Below are 16,614 nucleotides of genomic sequence, written 5' to 3'. Positions count from 1 at the left end.
ACATGTTTTAGAGAGAGGTGGGAATAGATGAGTTTTAATCGGTTTTGGATTCAAACGAGCGAAGTCCAAGATTTATCCCTGTGGATTGGCCCGGTTTGGACTGGGATTTTTCCCAAGTCTGACACCAATTACATTACCAGGATGACCCAATACGGGCAACATCAGCTGACAGAAAACATCACTACATTACACTTGAGTACACGCATGCAACTCGTCACAAAGAAAGAGAGAAATCAGGGAGCGGCTAACAGGATTGGATAGCCTGTATCAGCAAAAGGCTTGAACTCCCTATTACTCTACAGTCAAGCATGAGGACCAAACCTCAGTTCTTGTCTACTCTGGGGCCGTTTAGTTCCCAAAAATTTTCACCTCCCCTTTAAACACATGTATGAAGCACTAGATGTAACTAAATAACAAAACTAATTACACAGTTTGGATGCACACGACGAGACGAATCTTTTAAGCCTAATTAGTGTATAATTAGCCATAAGTGCTACAGTAACCCACATTTGCTAATGATGCGGTCAAAAGCCTCAAAAGATTCGTCTCGCGGTTTCCAAGTGAGTTCTGAAATTAATTTTTTAATTAGTGTCTGAAAAGCCCTCTCGACATCTGGTCAAACTATTGACTACACTTGGACCAAAAAATTTCACCAACTAAACACTCTGTCGACGGAGGCGTCAACGCACGCACTTCATGTCATGAACCGTGGCTGAGCGGGTCATGTGACTGTGGAGTAATTCAAATGTATTCGTGGGCCTTGGGCCAGAATTATTGTATCGGGCTTGGCCCATGTAATAGGACGGTGGCAAATGATATAAGTCCACCGATCGGCACAGTAGAAGACAGTTGGAAAATAACAGAATTCATCTCCCCTGTTCTGCTGTCTTCTTCGGCTACCTCTGGCTCTGTTCTTCTCCCTCTCTCTCTGAATCTTCCGATTCTCCCTTGTTCTGCTCCGATTATCTTGAGATCTCCGAGAGGATCGTGACATTTGGTATCCAGAGCCCCGTTCCGATCACCGCAATTTTTTTTCGGGTCCTTGTCGCGCCGTTGCTGTATCCGCAGCCGCGCATCGCCGTGATTTCTGCCCCGGCCACGTTCGCCGCCTCGGCGTTCTCGGTCTGCTCCGCCGGCTCAAACCCGAGCCCAGCGTCCTCGCCCTGCCCACCGACTCCCAGTCGGCGGCGGCCACCGCAAAACGACGGTTAGCCAGTACGGCGCCATCTCCACCTCCTCACCGCACCGCTTAGGTCTAGATTTGGGGCTGCCTGATCCGGCTCTTGGACCACCTCCGGTGCGGGTGTCTTCGATCTGGCGCCTCGCAAGCCTACGAGGTTTGAAACCTAGATCACTACCTCCATGGAGGATTTGGCGAAGAAGTTCGACGGGTTTGACGCGGCCATTGACGAAAGTGCTGGATAAGCTCACCGCGCTCGAAGTTTGTAAGTCGACAGCGAGCGCGTCCATGGACCAGCTGCTCACCCAGTCGGAGCACACGGTGGTTCGCGTCAACAACCTGATGCCTCCACCTCCACTGCGCCCGGCGGCTGCGCCGCCGCGTTGGACCTGTTGGACTGAGGATAAAAGCCCCCACCCCTCCCACTATAACACATGGGTTTTATGGTCGGGTTGGCTAGGTGGGGCGCTCTAACTTGGTACCAGAGCCGAGGTCCTGGGTTCGATCCCTCCCGGCCACGCATTTCCGCTGCGCGATTTCCCTGGCTGCGTTTGCTGAGACCGAAGTGTTGAGACCGGACAGGTGGCACAGCCCCGCGGCTCGCCCGGCTCGCACGCAGTAGGGGGAATGTTGGACTGAGAATAAAAGTCCCCACCCCTCCCACTATAATACCTGGGTTTTAGGGTCGGAGTGGCTAGAGGGGGTGGTCTAAGTTAGTATCAAAGCCAAGTCCCGGGTTCGAAACCCACCGGCCACGCATTTCTTCCGCTGCGCGATTTTCCCTGCGGAGTTCGCTGAGACCAGCAGCCACAGGCGCGGCGCGGCTCGCTCGCCGTAGGGGGAATGTTGGTCCAGTGATAAAGCCCCCCCTCTCCGTCTGATGCTGATTCGGTCAGTGATGAAGAAGAAACTACTGATGGAATGGTCATGGCTGTCTCTACACCAACCACACAAGGATCCACAAAGAAAAGAAGAACTATGAGATTCAGGGGGTTTATTGGCAAGCAGGAATTACTGATATTGCCGGACTCTGGGAGTGTAGGAACTTTTGTCAGTCCTAAGTTGATTCAGCAGATCCAACATCCTGTGGTTTCTTGTTCCCCAATTCAGTTCACAACTGCTGATGGTGGATCTATGTTGTCTGACACACACATTCCAAACTTTCAGTGGTTTATGCAGGGCCATACCTTCACTTATGATACCAGAATATTGCCATCACAAGATTATGATATGATTTTGGGGGCTAACTGGTTAGAAGATCATAGCCCAATGTGGATACACTGGCGTCAGAAAAAGATCAGGCTGCCCCATAATGGCAAACGTATTCAGTTGACAGGTATTCGGGATGAATTATCACAGTGCACAAAAATTAGTGGTCACAAGCTGCGTGGGTTACTGAACAGGCAAGCTGTCTCTTATTGTATTCAGCTAACTCCAATTCCTTCAGATCCTGATGAAACAAACAGCATATTAGCTATTGCTCAAGAGGATTCACTGGCTCCTTCCATTCAGTCCTTACTGGACAAGTTCAGTGAATTATTTCATGAACCTGTTGATCTGCCCCCTCTTAGGGAATATGATCATTCCATTCCATTGATCCCAAGAGCTCAACCTGTCAACATAAGGCCTTACCGTTATGCTCCCATTCAGAAATCTGAAATTGAACGCCAAATCAGAGAAATGCTGAAAACTGGGGTAATTCAGCATAGCCACAGCCCCTTTGCATCACCAGTACTGTTGGTTAAGAAGAAGGATGGAACATGGCGTTTTTGTGTGGATTATAGACAGTTAAACAACATCACTGTCAAGAACAAGCACCCAATGCCTGTGGTGGATGAATTGCTAGATGAATTAGCAGGTGCATGCTGGTTTACAAAGCTTGATTTCAGGGCTGGATATCACCAAATTAGAATGACTCCTAGTGAAGAGTTTAAGACTGCATTCAAAACACATAGTGGCTTGTATGAGTTCAAGGTCATGCCATTTGGGTTGACTAATGCTCCAGCTTCCTTTCAAAGTGTGATGAACAAAATTTTTGCACCTCTACTGAGAAAAAGTGTGTTGGTGTTTATGGATGATATCTTGGTCTATAGCAAAACACTGGAGGAGCATCTGGATCACTTATCCCAGGTTTTCGGTATCTTACAAGAACACAAGTTTTTCATTAAGAGATCCAAGTGCGTTTTTGCTCAGCAAGAGCTGGAGTACCTAGGTCATATCATATCTGCTAGTGGGGTGGCTACTGACCCTACTAAAATTCAGGCTGTGCTCAATTGGCCCACACCATCCAACTTGAAAGATTTGAGGGGATTCCTAGGTCTCACTGGCTACTACAGACGTTTTATTCGACATTATGGCATGCTCAGTAGGCCTCTCACCCAGTTATTAAAGAAAGGAATACAATTCCAGTGGACATCTGTTGCTCAGGATGCCTTTCTTCTTCTGAAACAGGCCCTGACTCAAGCTCCTCTTTTAGCAGTTCCTAATTTTTCAAAACAGTTCATACTTGAGACTGAAGCTAGTGATCAAGGAATTGGTGCAGTACTTATGCAAGATGGCCACCCAATATCATATCTCAGCAAAGCATTCAGTGAGAAGAATAAGGCACTATCTACTTATGAGAAAGAATGCATGGCTATTTTACTTGCTGTGGATAAGTGGCGAGCATATTTGCAACACCAAGAGTTTTTTATTCGAACTGATCACAAGAGTCTTTTATATCTTACTGATCAGCGAGCTTCCACTAAATTGCAACAGAAAGCTTTACTTAAGCTGATGGACCTCAAGTTCAAAATTCAGTACAAGAAAGGTTCAACCAATAATGCAGCTGATGCTCTATCAAGATATCCTGACTCATCTTCAGTCATGGCTATTTCTGTCAACACTCCTAGCTGGTTAGAAAATCTACAGTCTGGTTATGCAGATGATGCTCAAGCACAACAACTACTAGTGGAACTCAGCCTTTCCAGTCAGAATGATAAGGGTTTCCAGCTGGTAAATGGCATTATCAAATATAAAGGCCGAGTTTGGGTTGGTTCTAACTCCTTGGCTCAACAACACATTTTGGAAGCTTTGCATAATAGTGGGATTGGTGGTCACTCAGGTTTTCATGCCACTTATCATAGAGTCAAGTCATTATTTGCTTGGCCCAAGATGAAGGATACAGTAAAACATTTTGTACAAACTTGTGGTATTTGCCAACAGGCCAAGACTGAACATGTCAAGACACCATGTCTGTTGCAACCTCTAGAAATTCCAAAACAAGCTTGGTGTACTGTCAGTCTGGATTTTATTGAAGGACTGCCCAAGTCTGGCAGTTACACGGTCATTTTGGTGGTGATTGACAAATTCACAAAGTATGGACATTTCCTTCCTTTAGCTCACCCATATTCAGCTTTGACTATTGCACAGCTATTTCTAGATAACATCTACAGATTGCATGGTCTGCCACAAGCCATTGTTTCAGATCGAGATCCCATTTTCACTAGTGCTCTTTGGCGTGAACTCTTTCGTCCGACACCAAGCTGCTCATGAGCTCATCTTACCATCCTCAAACCGATGGCCAAACGGAACGGCTCAATCAGTGCCTAGAAGCATTTCTGTATAGTTGGCCAAACGGGCCAGGCCCGACGGGCCGGCACTGGCCCGGTCCGGAAAAGCACGGCCCGAGAACGGTCCGGCCTGGGCCGTGCCAAGCCCAGTGCCGTGCCTGGGCCGCGATTGCGGCACGCGGCCCGAGCACGGGCACGGCCTGTTAAAGGCGGCGGCACGGGCGCACGGCTGAGAGCCAGCAGCGCCGCCGCCGCCTAATCTTCACGCGCCGCCGCTGCTTGTGTCGCGTCGCCGTCGCCGCTGCTTCTGCCTGCGTCCGCTGCCGCCTTCAGTCGTCCCCGCCTCCCCGGCCGTCGTCGTCGCCGTCTTCCTCGCCTCCCGGCCACCGCCGTCGTCCCCGCCTCCCCGGCCGCCATCGTCGCCGTCGTCCCTGCCTCCCTGCCGTGCCGCGGTCGTCGTCTTCCCCGCCTCCCCGGCCACCGCCGTCGTCCCGGCCTCCCCGGCCGCAGCTGTCACCTTCGTCCCTGCCTCCCCGACCACCGGCGCCGTCCCCGCCTCCCCAACCGCCGTCGTCGCCTCTCCGGCTGCTGCTGTCGTGCTGCCGTGCCCCGTGCCCAGGGGCACGGCACGGCACGCCGGCGTCCTCGTAGGGCCGTGCCTGGGCCGGGAGGCCGGCACGGCGGCACTACGCGGCACGGCACGGCAGCGCCGCCGTGCCGCGCCGTGCTGTGCCGCGCCGTGCCGTGCCTCGCCGTGCTAGGGCCGTGCCGTGCCCGGGCGACCCGTTTGGCCATGTATACATTTCTGAGATGCACTGTTCATTCTTGTCCGCGACAATGGAACAAATGGTTACCAATTGTAGAGTATTGGTATAACACGGCTTTCCAATCTTCCATAGGCCGCACCCCATTTGAGGTTTTGTATGGCTACCCTCCACGCCATCTGGGCATCTCTAATCTGCAAGACTGTAATGTTCCAGATTTGGAAACATGGTTGAAGGAGCGGGATTTGTTAGCCAAGTTGATTCAGCAGCAACTCTGTCGTGCTCAGCAACGGATGAAGGCTCAAGCAGACAAGAACAGATCAGAGCGACAATTTGAGATTGGGGAGTTGGTCTATCTTAAGCTGCAACCACATGTTCAATCATCGGTGGCTCTGTGCAGTAATCAGAAATTGGCCTTCCGTTTTTTCGGACCATTCAAAATTCTACAACGTGTCGGTAACGTGGCTTACAAACTTCAGCTGCCACCAACTTGCTTGATTCATCCTGTGGTGCACGTTTCTCAATTGAAGCGCCACATTCCACCGGGTCATCAGGTTAGTGAGGATTTATCTGTTGTTCATACTGATCCTATGGCTGTTGTGGAACCAGTGCTTGTTCTGGACAAAGCTTGGGTGCCTCATGGTGCTGGCACGTCGTCACGCTCTCTGATCCAGTGGTCCGCTTCATCACCTGCGTTGGCCACATGGGAAGATGAGCAGGACCTTCGTCGTCGTTTTCCCTCAGCGCCGGCTTGGGGACAAGCCGCCATTCGAGCGGGGGGGGGGGGGGGGGGGGGGGGGGGGGGGTGCAATGTCATGAACCATGGCTGAGCGGGTCATGTGACTCTGGAGTTATTCAAATGTATTTGTGGGCCTTGGGCCAGGATTGTTGTATCGGGCTTGGCCCATGTAATAGGACGGTGGCAAATGATATAAGTCCACCGATCGGCACAGTAGAAGACAGTTGGAAAATAACCGAATTCATCTCCTCTGTTCTGCTGTCTTCTTCGTCTACCTCTGGCTCTGTTCTTCTCCCTCTCTCTCTCTGAATCTTCCGTTTCTCCCTTGTTCTGCTCCGATTATCTTGAGATCTCCGAGAGGATCGTGACACTTCATGTCTTCATTCACAACCTGTTGTCCAAAGAGATAGGTGAAGTCACCGCTTGAAGAACGTGTTGCTTCATGTGTCTGAATCATCTCCATAAAGACAATCAGCAAAGAAGCTGTCGCTGATGGGTGGCGGTGGGCATCCTTCAGCAGGAGCCGCATCATCATCCTTCTTGCTGTCCTGATGGCTATCGACCAGTTCAGATGGCTGGCGCTCCTCATCAGGCGCTTCTTCAGAGAAGTCAGACAGCAGTGGTAATCAGTCAGGAGTTGCTATACTGTATATGATCATATCGTTACATCATAATGCCGGCGAACATACCCAGAAGAATAAGTTGGTATCCGATTGGGTGTTCTTAAACACAGACAAAGTGATCGATCGTGCTCATGTTTATCCATGGACTGTTGTCCTTTATATATAGCATGCATGCATGTACAAACAATCTCTCTAATTGAACAATTTATCCTTCAGATATTTCCCGCAAAAAGAAAATTGAACAATTTATCCTTCAGATTTTATATTTCCCTAGAAGACAGTTTGATGTCCATTTGCCACGGCTCCCAAAAGTATCTTTGGGGGAAGGAAAAAGGGAAAATGATTAAACGACGAAGGCACTTAGCAAAATCCAACCCGTGGGTTGCATATCGGTCCTGTTTGGGCTGGCGAATTCCTTTGCCCATCGACAGTTCTATTACTCAATCAATCATATGAGCAATTACAAGCTCTGAATCCACAAGAGCTGCAAACCCATCACAAAATTGCATACTATTCCTTCAGAGAAGGAGAAATCATGGACAGAGCTAACAAAATTGGATACCATGCGTGACCAGAAAAAGACTTGAATCCCTGTCTACAATTCTAAACTCCTGTCTGCTCACACCCAACACAGGAAACAGCAGCAAAGGCGTCACGCATAACCTTCACATACTATCCGTCTATCTGCACAAAAGATGGGCAGTTTTGTGAGTGATTTGTTGCACCTGCTGCTAGAAAACATACAGTTCAAATATATAGCTAGGCGTTCAAAACAAGAGCAGTATAAGCTCACCGTGAAAAGAGTGTTACTTCATGCAGTGCCTTCATTCTCTCCACTCAGGTCAGGAGATGGGGCCGATGGCTGCTAATCTCCTTCAGAAGGAAACACAGTACACATCCTCGCTGTCAGAGTCTTCAGGTGCTATATGATCGACATCTTGCCCTTCAGAGAAGTAACGCACCGTACTAAGTCAGTCAAGACATAATATGATAATATCAGTGTTGCATAATGGCAGTGAAAATACAAGAAAATCGTTAATTACAATAGGAAGTTCTAGAAGAATAAACACTGTCAAACTAATGGAATGCTCTCTAAAACAGGTTGTAAAATTCAGACATTATCTAAAAAAATGCTTTAGTATCCTTCTCTGTAAGTACTGTAATCTGTATCTGCAGTCGCATTTATAGCCTGCATTTTGCCTCTGTTGAACTGGAGTTTTAAGTACTACACGATATTTGTGCACAAAACAGAATACTCATGGTTTCAATTAGGATTTTACTCACTTGTTTCGATATTGATTGCAATATCTGTCACCAATCTCCATGTTTTACCCTCTTTATCTAATAATTAGCATTCATATCTTTCATCAGTCCAAAACACATTCACCCTCAACTTTCCCCTGTTCCCAAGTTCCCAACTGAAGATGAACATTGTACTCCATGTAATTGCCGAAAGATCGAAATTAGGCAATATCGGTGTGGTAACTAATTAGAAAGGAATCATAAGTGATCACGCATCTACTCTACATTGTCATTATAGAAGTACAAAATTAAGATGCAATGCAACCATGAGTTCCATTGATCAGAGGTTCAGAATGGCGTCAGGCATCAGGCAGCTCAAGAAAAATGCATGTAAAGCGAGGACACCAAGATGGCAAAAGGACACATCATGCAAGTATGCAACGCCAAGCACAATAAACTAGCTATTGTACCGTACCATTTTGAAGCGAGGCACCCATGCGAGGACGTAGCGCCAGTTGATCGGCTGCGGCCCGTCGATCACCTCGACCACGTCTCCTCGGGGCTCGCCGGCGAACTGCACGACGGCGCTGTCGTACACGTTGACGGAGAAGAGGTACTCGTCCAGGAAGAAGTAGACGACGGCGTGCTTGTCGGGGTGCAGGAACGCGAGCGCGGGAACCCCCGCGGCATCCCGGACTCCACGTAGCTGGGGTGATCCCAGATCGCCGCTAAGGTTGTCATGCACTGGTGGTGCTCCCACCTGGCTCTGCCCGTCGACGGATCGAACATTGTGTCCAGCGTCCAGACGACCACCCGCGTTGCTTCCGGGGGTTCGCCGTGCCTTCGGACGACGTCCACGAACCGCAGCTCGCCGCCGCTCACCCTCACGATGTGGTGGCTGTCGATTCCCTCCAGCCCCTCGTGCCTGTCCTCGAGGCCGACGAACATCTCCCCGGTCAGATCTGGGAGGCTGACGAAGCTCAGATGCGGCATGGGGTCCGCCGGGTTGCAGACGAGGAACCCCCGCGAGAGGTCGACCCACCAGAGCTTGCTGTCGTAGGCGATCACGTCGTGGGGCATCCACTCCGCGCTGGCCCCGGGGGTGACGTCGGGACAGGTGAGCTCGACCTCGTTCCACGAGTTCTGGACCGAGTGGACCCAGATGAGGTTGGCGGCGCGCCGGCCGGGGTGCTCGACGACCTGGAGCTCGGCGACCACGAACCCGGCGGGACGGGAGAGGGGGAGGAGGCCGACGCTCTTGATGCCGGAGAAGTGGGACAGCTCGGCGGCGCGGTCGGCGACGCGCACGGTGGTGGTGGACAACTCGTTGCGCCCGGTGCCGTCGACCGGGTAGAAGTCCCACGCCACGACGAGGTTGCCTTCCGGGTTGGGGTCCAGGTTGAAGCCGACGTAGGGGTTCGGGGACACGTGGAGGAGGAGGCCGGCCGCCGGCGTCGTTGGCGGCGACGACGTAGGGGAGGGGTGCTCGGCGTCGCCGTAGTAGGTGGGGTACTGCTCGAATCTCGTGGGGATGGTGAGGCTGGAGAGGCGCGGCCGCTTGGCGAGCGGGAGGGAGAGCTCGTCGCCGACGTGCCGGGCGACGCGGCTCAGGATGGTCCACGATGGCCGCGGCACCGGCAGCTCCACGGACGAGGAAGACGACGGCATTTCTAGAGAGAGAGAGAGAGAGAGAGAGAGAGAGAGAGAGATTTGGTTGGATTTTGGGGGGAGGAATCAGGAATGGCAGTTGGTTGGGCCGGTGCTGGGTTTTTGAAGGGTTCGGCGTGCGGCGCAAGCTTGGGTTCGCTCCATGCTTCAAATCGTGAACAATTGGGGGTAAAATCTGTTGTGAATGAAAGTGAAAGGTTGTTCTCTCTATTGATTGGTTATGTTTATATACAAGACTAAGAGATAAGGGCCCAAGGGACATGTTCTTTTGGGATGACACCTTAATGAATAGTAACTTCCTAGTGACATCATAATGATGTCATTAATCTAATTAATTACTTAATTACAAAATTGATCACTAATTTCTAATTCCTTCATAACACTCCCCCTTGATTAATTTGTCATTTTTGTAGTCTTGTAATCAATCGAATAACTCCTTGAAAACTCTATGGGAAAAATCAAGAGATGCGATATAGTATATAACTCCCCCAAAAACTTTTTAGGAAAAATGTGAGGAGAATTTTTGAAAAATCATGTGGGAAAAACCAAAGTAATACCGATATACTAAGCAAAACTCCTTAAAACCCAGTGGAAAAAATAAGGAGAAACACCATAATACACAACTATCAATGTTAGTAGACCCTTGAGATAAATCCAAAGTCTTAGTCTAATAACACCTTGACCATATGGTCAATATGCTTCAAATATCATCTTCCAAAAACTCCGGTGGGAAAAACTAGATGCCATAGCATATAACTTTGTGTTAACATTGCCGCATCAAAAACTTTATATGAGAAACCTCAACAGGAAAAACTCACATAAAGAAAAGAGTACAATGTATCGAATGTTCCAATATCATCCACCAAAAACCTCTATGAGAAAAATGGATGATATGACATAATTTTGTGTTGATTTTATCTCATTAAAAACTTTATGTCGCTGCGGGAAATGGGCGACTACAAAACTACTCGATTGCTCGTTTGTTGTGCGCTTGATCGGATATGGTCTAGCACGCAAAGACTCGAGGATTTAGACTGGTTTGGGCCTGAAATGCCCTACGTCCAGTATGGTGGGTGGTATTTTCGCTCTATTGCTCTCGAGCCCGGCTGCTCAAAGTTCAGAGGGGAGCTTACAAGCTGGTCAAGCAGTGTCGAACCCGTGTGAGTCCAACCCTTTCCTATGTGGGGGGCTTTCCCTTTTATAGTCCAAGGTGGGGCCCCCATTTACAGATATCTAGCACTGTGTCTTGACACCGCCGGGGTGCAATTCGTCCTTATCAGTCGTCGGGGCCCACTCGATCGGTCGGGAGTGGGCAGGCTTGATCCTGGCGATCTTCTGTGCGTTCCCCTGGTGTTGTCCAATCTTGGCTCAGTCGGGGCGGCGCGACCACTCGGGCGGTCGTTCGGGGGTCTCTTCCGGTCTTGTCCGCCGGAGCCCGTGTTCCTTACCCGCGGGGCTATCTTACGTAGTTCTGTCACCGGACGGCGCGCCTGGTGAGGGGTGTCTTACCGAGGCCTGCCCTGTGGCGTCCGGTCACACTCGCTGGCGTAATGAGGTGAGGCACAGAGGCAATCATCATTACGGCGAGAGGAGGCAGCGTTTGCGGACACCCCCTCCTGTTGTGTTGCGGGGCCCGCTCGAGCGGCGCTATCCCCTTGTCAAGGAGTCCTGTTGGCTTAGCCCTTGCCGCAAGATAAGGATGGCTGACGTCTCGGGGCTCGCACGGAGCCTGTCTTGGCCGGCACGCCTGTCAGGAGGCGCAGCGCCCTTGGAGCGCACGTCCCTGGTCGCCGGCATGGCTTTGACCCGGGGTGCCAGGTCGGGGGGCCGCCACGTGTCCTGGGAGGTCAGGCTCATAGCGGGCCGTCCTGTTTTTGGCCCAATAGGCCTGCTGGGCCTTCTATTACATGAGTCGGGCCCGTTAGGGGTCCTGGGTTTGTACCCCCCTCAGAGGCCCCCGAGCGGCTCTGTGATTTTAAATAATTGTGGAGCCGCTGGACTTTGTCTTGATGACACCTGACCGGGGCATCCCGTCCAACTGCCCGCGCCCTCAGCTTTCGGTGTGCGCCAGTAGTGGCGTGACGGGGTCTGGCCCGTCTTGATGGCCGGCTGACGGGTCATGGAATCTCGAGGCCAGTCGTCGCGTCTTATCGCTGGGCTGCGGACGCCTCGTTTTCTCCCGCTCGGGGTCGCCTCCCATTGGTGGGTCATGCGGCGGTCGTGCCCCGAGTGGCGTGGCAGTTGTTTGGCGTGCTGGCGCCATTCCGTCAGCATTTAAGAGGGGGTTCGGTTTAGGTGAGGGCCTTTGGTGTGCCCCATTTGGCCGACCCACTGACTGCTGGGACCGTTAGTGCCCACGTTTGCCTATAAATAGAGGTATTGTGGATACATGGTTCCACACAAGTAAACGGATCATGAAAATCCCTTTGGTAGTTCTCTTCCTCACACCCCTCACCCGTCCTCCAGATGAGAGTGGGCGTGGCTTGTTTTACTAGTGCTAGAAGAATGCTTGCGAACGGCGGAGAATCTTCCTCAGGCACGCACCTGCTATTGTGCTCCTTCCGCTAGTCGTGTGCCGACGTTGAGGAATCGGGGCGCCATGGGCTGAGATTGGGCAAGTTGGACCACCGGCTCCCTTTCCAAGGGGCGTGTTAAGCGACCATATCTCCCTTGTGGCTCCCTTGGTATTCCTCGGTGCCGGCCCGGCCAGGGGCTTGGTGCTGCAAGCAGAAGGTGGCGCTCTTGGAGCGCCTTACCTCGCGTCGGCTTCGGAGTCTTCCCGCGCCGTTGCAGACCTCCTGGTGGAACGAGCCCCAGGGGATAGAGGAGGCGAGAGCTCCAGAGGACACCCTGCGGGTTCTCTTGAGCATGTCCTCGGCCTCCGGCCTGGCGCAATCGTTGCCTTTGTCTTCTGCAGCTGAGGGGCAAGGCCTTAGCCGGAGAAGGCATCCTTGAGGCGCCTTCCCGCCTTTTTTCTTTTGGTTTCCCGCCTGAGGGATGTAGCGGATTTGATCTATTGTACTTGCTGTTTTCTCGAGTCGAGGACAACTAGCTTTCGTTTGTTGTAATGGCTTTTGGCCAATTGTTTTGATGAATCAATATTGGTGTATATTCGTCCTATATGACCAGACTCGGCATGGTTACTCCCGTATTGACGACAGACCAACGTGCATCGCCTTGGGCGAGGATCACCCTCATCATGGGTGATGGGTTTAAAGGAAAAGTCGTTGCCTTCGTCATTGTTCCGTCCACCGCCCCCGGGTTTCGAAGATCCGTGAGATCTGTCAACGCTCGGGGGCAGGTCGGGAGGGGTCGGGCTTTGGCAGTGTGTAACGGGTGGCTAGCCCGTGGGGGCCCGGCTTGCCTTTCGTCTGACGGGGGTGTGTTCCGGGCGTGTGTGATGTTGTGTCACTCCGGGCCCCCCGTTGGTCGGCGGGGCCCGCCAGGCAGAAACCTTTGGCCTCTTTATACGCGGAGCGAGGGGTTTTGCCTCCTCGTTTGCCAAGCTCCGACTCCTCTCCTCCGCCGTCTTTCAGCATTCACCTTCCTTTCTGCTCCCGCTCGCCACCGCCCTTGTCTCTGCCCCCTCTTCCTGCTCTTCGGTCGAAGCTTTGGTGCGGCGATGTCGCTGTGGAGGCCGTCTTCCCTGACCGAGATCCAACTTGAGAGGCTGGCCGCGTAGGGGTCGATTCCTCTCAAGGATGTGGCTCACTGGAGGGCGCTGCCGTCTGGGGAGGTTAGTCCCTATCCACACCCTGATGAGGTGGTTACCTTCCACATCTTCTACACACGAGGGCTCGGCCACCCTGCCCACCCCTTCCTGCTAGGTTTGCTGGAGGAATGGAAAATCAGGTTGCATCACCTCAACCCCACCGGAATGTTGCACATCACGAGTTTTGTGATGGTGTGCGAGGCATTCCTCATGATAGATCCGCATGTAGATCAACCCCACAAGCAAGGCTGAGTATACTAATACTCAGGAAGGCTTACCCGACTAGGATATATTTAACCCTCTAACTAGACATGCAAGGCTTTTGGCTTGAGGGGTTTGTTTAGCCGAAAAGCAATAAAGAGTAAGTCCGTATTTTCCGATTTTAGCTTTCAAGTTCTAGTTTGATTAACCATTCTACATTAGCATCTATCCAATAGCATGCATGGTGAAAGACAATTACTTTTCATCATTCAACCATATTCCTCATAATCAATGTTCCACTTCTTACTCTATGTGGCAAAAGGGTTAAGCAGTCTCAATATCTGTGAGAGACGGATGATTCGAATCGAATTTGTTAACCTGGCCAGGCATACCTAAACACGCACATAGGAATGAAATCACCCACGCGACTTTTCCCCTTTTTCCCCGGGCATGGAACAGGCCCACCGCCCTAGGGTGCCCTGCACCCGTGCGTGACCAAAGACCAGACAGTAGGGAGTATGTTCCATGGCCGGTTCCATCAGGTACTTAAGCTTACCGATTACCATATTCTCGGCATGTGGTTAGTACGTTCAAAAGCTTAACCACCACTACCACACACCGCGGCCTTATCCATTTTCACTAAACAGACGGGGTATCACAAGTACAACAACCCCGCCCGTAAACCTTATATTGCAGTGTGTAGTAAGCATTCAACTCCTATGAGCTCGCGAGTGACAGGAAATCACTCGACTTCTACCGAACCATTAGCATAGCCAACTAGCGACCTACACATACTAGTGTTCAAGCATAGGTACCTAGGATCATGCAACTAAGGTTCCAAACAATTCCTACAACTTAAATGCACAAATAAAATAGGGATATAAACAGTTGCATAAGTTTAAAATAGGTAGGACATGCTCCGGGGCTTGCCTTCCTGAGCGGAGCTAGCCTTGGGCTCTTCTGAACTCTGGTTCAGGTCTTCAGTGATTTCAGTTAGGTTAACTTGAGCTTCACGCTGCTCACTCTCGGACTCCGGCACCAGCTCGTACGTACCGTCGGCGAGAGTAGTCAAATCTACACAAATGCATATGCGTGAGTTGTGGTGATGGTAACAATCTTAATTTAATTCACTATAGAGTTGTAAAATATTTTCTTTACATCTCCTTGGGCAATCATTTATAGTGTCTTATCTAAATTAACTATTTCTTATTAAGTAAGTGGGGGTTTTGTTATTTTTAGAAAAGTTATTTTCAAGTGCAAGCATGGAATATTTAAATCAGCTGATGGGTATAGCTTCTGAAGATGAAATTTTTATGGAGAGTCAATTACTTAATTACAAACTTGCCATAAAATGTTCAGCTATTTTCACTGAGCATGCTAATTATTAAAAATGCATTAAACATCCACTGCTAGGATTAAGATTCATTTATACAGAACAAATTCTACAAGTAAAGATGCTAAAAATTTTACTGAGTTCTCCTAAACTTATGTTAAGCCAACTGTAAAAATTTCAGATTTAATTAAGCATTACACAAGGCATGAAAAATAGCACAATGTATAGCTGCAGGGATCAAAACTAAATCCCATAGACTGCTATAGCAAATTCCAGAGCCTCATATTTTACCAGCATGTTTATGTACTCAAAGTTAACCCCTATATAAATTATTAGAATTTTTCATGTGTAGGAACTATTTTTAATGATTTAATGTATCTATCCACACCAAAAATCATTTGGTCCAGTTGGATTTAACTAAAAATTCTCAAACTTTTTCTGTAGACTTTGGGAACGAAAATACAAGTACTGTAAAAGTTTTAACCTATGAAACATATCATAACAACTTAGATAAATAAAACTACCTATCCTAGGCATACATCAAAATTTAAATAAACTGATAGCTAGGCATGTCAACTGTCCACGAAACTTTTACACAAGGTTATACATCTAAAATGTAACCCACTGACAAAAAATGGCTAACAGCTCATGCTTGTAACTTGATATCTAATAAAAGGTATATGTTCTTTGTATTTTAAATAAAGCAAAAACTATTGAGCAAATAAAAAAGTTCATGTAGCAAAAGTTGTATATCTCTCTGCAAAGATTCCAGAACAGTCGAGTTTGCATTTTTCTGATTTCTATACGATTTTTAAACGAATTTACAATTTTGCTGTTTTTCAAAACAAAAGAAAAAGGAAACAGAAACTTGCATCTAGGCGCCTGGAACAATTTGGGGGCTCGCACATAAGCCCCTGGTCGGAGCTGGAACAGGGGAGGCGGCGGCGGGTGTTTCCCGGCGAGGAGGAGGCTCGCCGGCGGCGGGGATGGCGTCCAGGGGTGAGAGCTCACTGAGCTCTACACGTGGGTGGGGGATGTCGTCGACGGGGATGGCCGGAGCAGGCGCGCCGGTGGCGCACAGGGAGCGGCGGCGGTGGCTGCAGCGGGCGGCGGCGCTCCGGTGGCCTGGGGGGTGGTCGAGGGGTCGGGAAGCTGCACGGCGGCGAGGAGAAGCTAGCTAGGGGGTCCATTGGAGGCGAGGAAGGGCGGGGGAGGGGGCTCCGCGATGGGGTGGTGCTCGGCGGCGACAATGGTGGCCGCGGCGGCGTTCCAGGACGCTGGGAGGAGAGTGGGGGCTTGGCTTGGGGTGGAATGGAGAGGGGAGGAGATGGAACATGAGGTGGCGAAGTGAATGGGAAGGAGGGAGCTCGGCAGGAGGGGGGTTAAGGCCGGGCGGCACTGGTGGCCGTCGGCGCGTCGCGAAGCCGTCGTAGCGGAGTGCCACCGAATCGAGCAGGGGCACAGCGAGGGCGGGTGAGCGCTTGAATGTGTGCGTGGAGTCAACGGCGGGGAAGGGCGCGCAGTGGCGTGGCTGGGCGGCGAGGCAGTGATGGCGCCGCGGCGCGCAGGGCGCCGGTGGCGAGGGTGCGGGCGGGCGCAGC

At 50.7% G+C, this 16,614-nt stretch overlaps 1 protein-coding gene across 1 annotated transcript; it reads right to left on the bottom strand.

Annotated features, from left to right (window-relative positions):
• Positions 1-8,556: 8,556 nt before the first annotated feature.
• On the bottom strand, positions 8,557-9,767 carry LOC120653564. The gene is made up of 2 exons (XM_039931282.1): positions 8,913-9,767; positions 8,557-8,805 (listed from the first exon to the last, which is right to left on the bottom strand). The coding sequence occupies exons 1-2, from the start codon at positions 9,765-9,767 to the stop codon at positions 8,557-8,559; spliced, it is 1,104 nt and encodes a 367-aa protein (XP_039787216.1).
• Positions 9,768-16,614: the final 6,847 nt, after the last annotated feature.

Source organism: Panicum virgatum, chromosome 1N, assembly GCF_016808335.1.
Source record: "Panicum virgatum strain AP13 chromosome 1N, P.virgatum_v5, whole genome shotgun sequence".
NCBI classification, from domain to species: Eukaryota; Viridiplantae; Streptophyta; class Magnoliopsida; order Poales; family Poaceae; genus Panicum; species Panicum virgatum.
The sequence above is the reverse complement of the archived record's forward strand: the minus strand, read 5'-3'. Positions and strand labels throughout refer to the sequence as shown.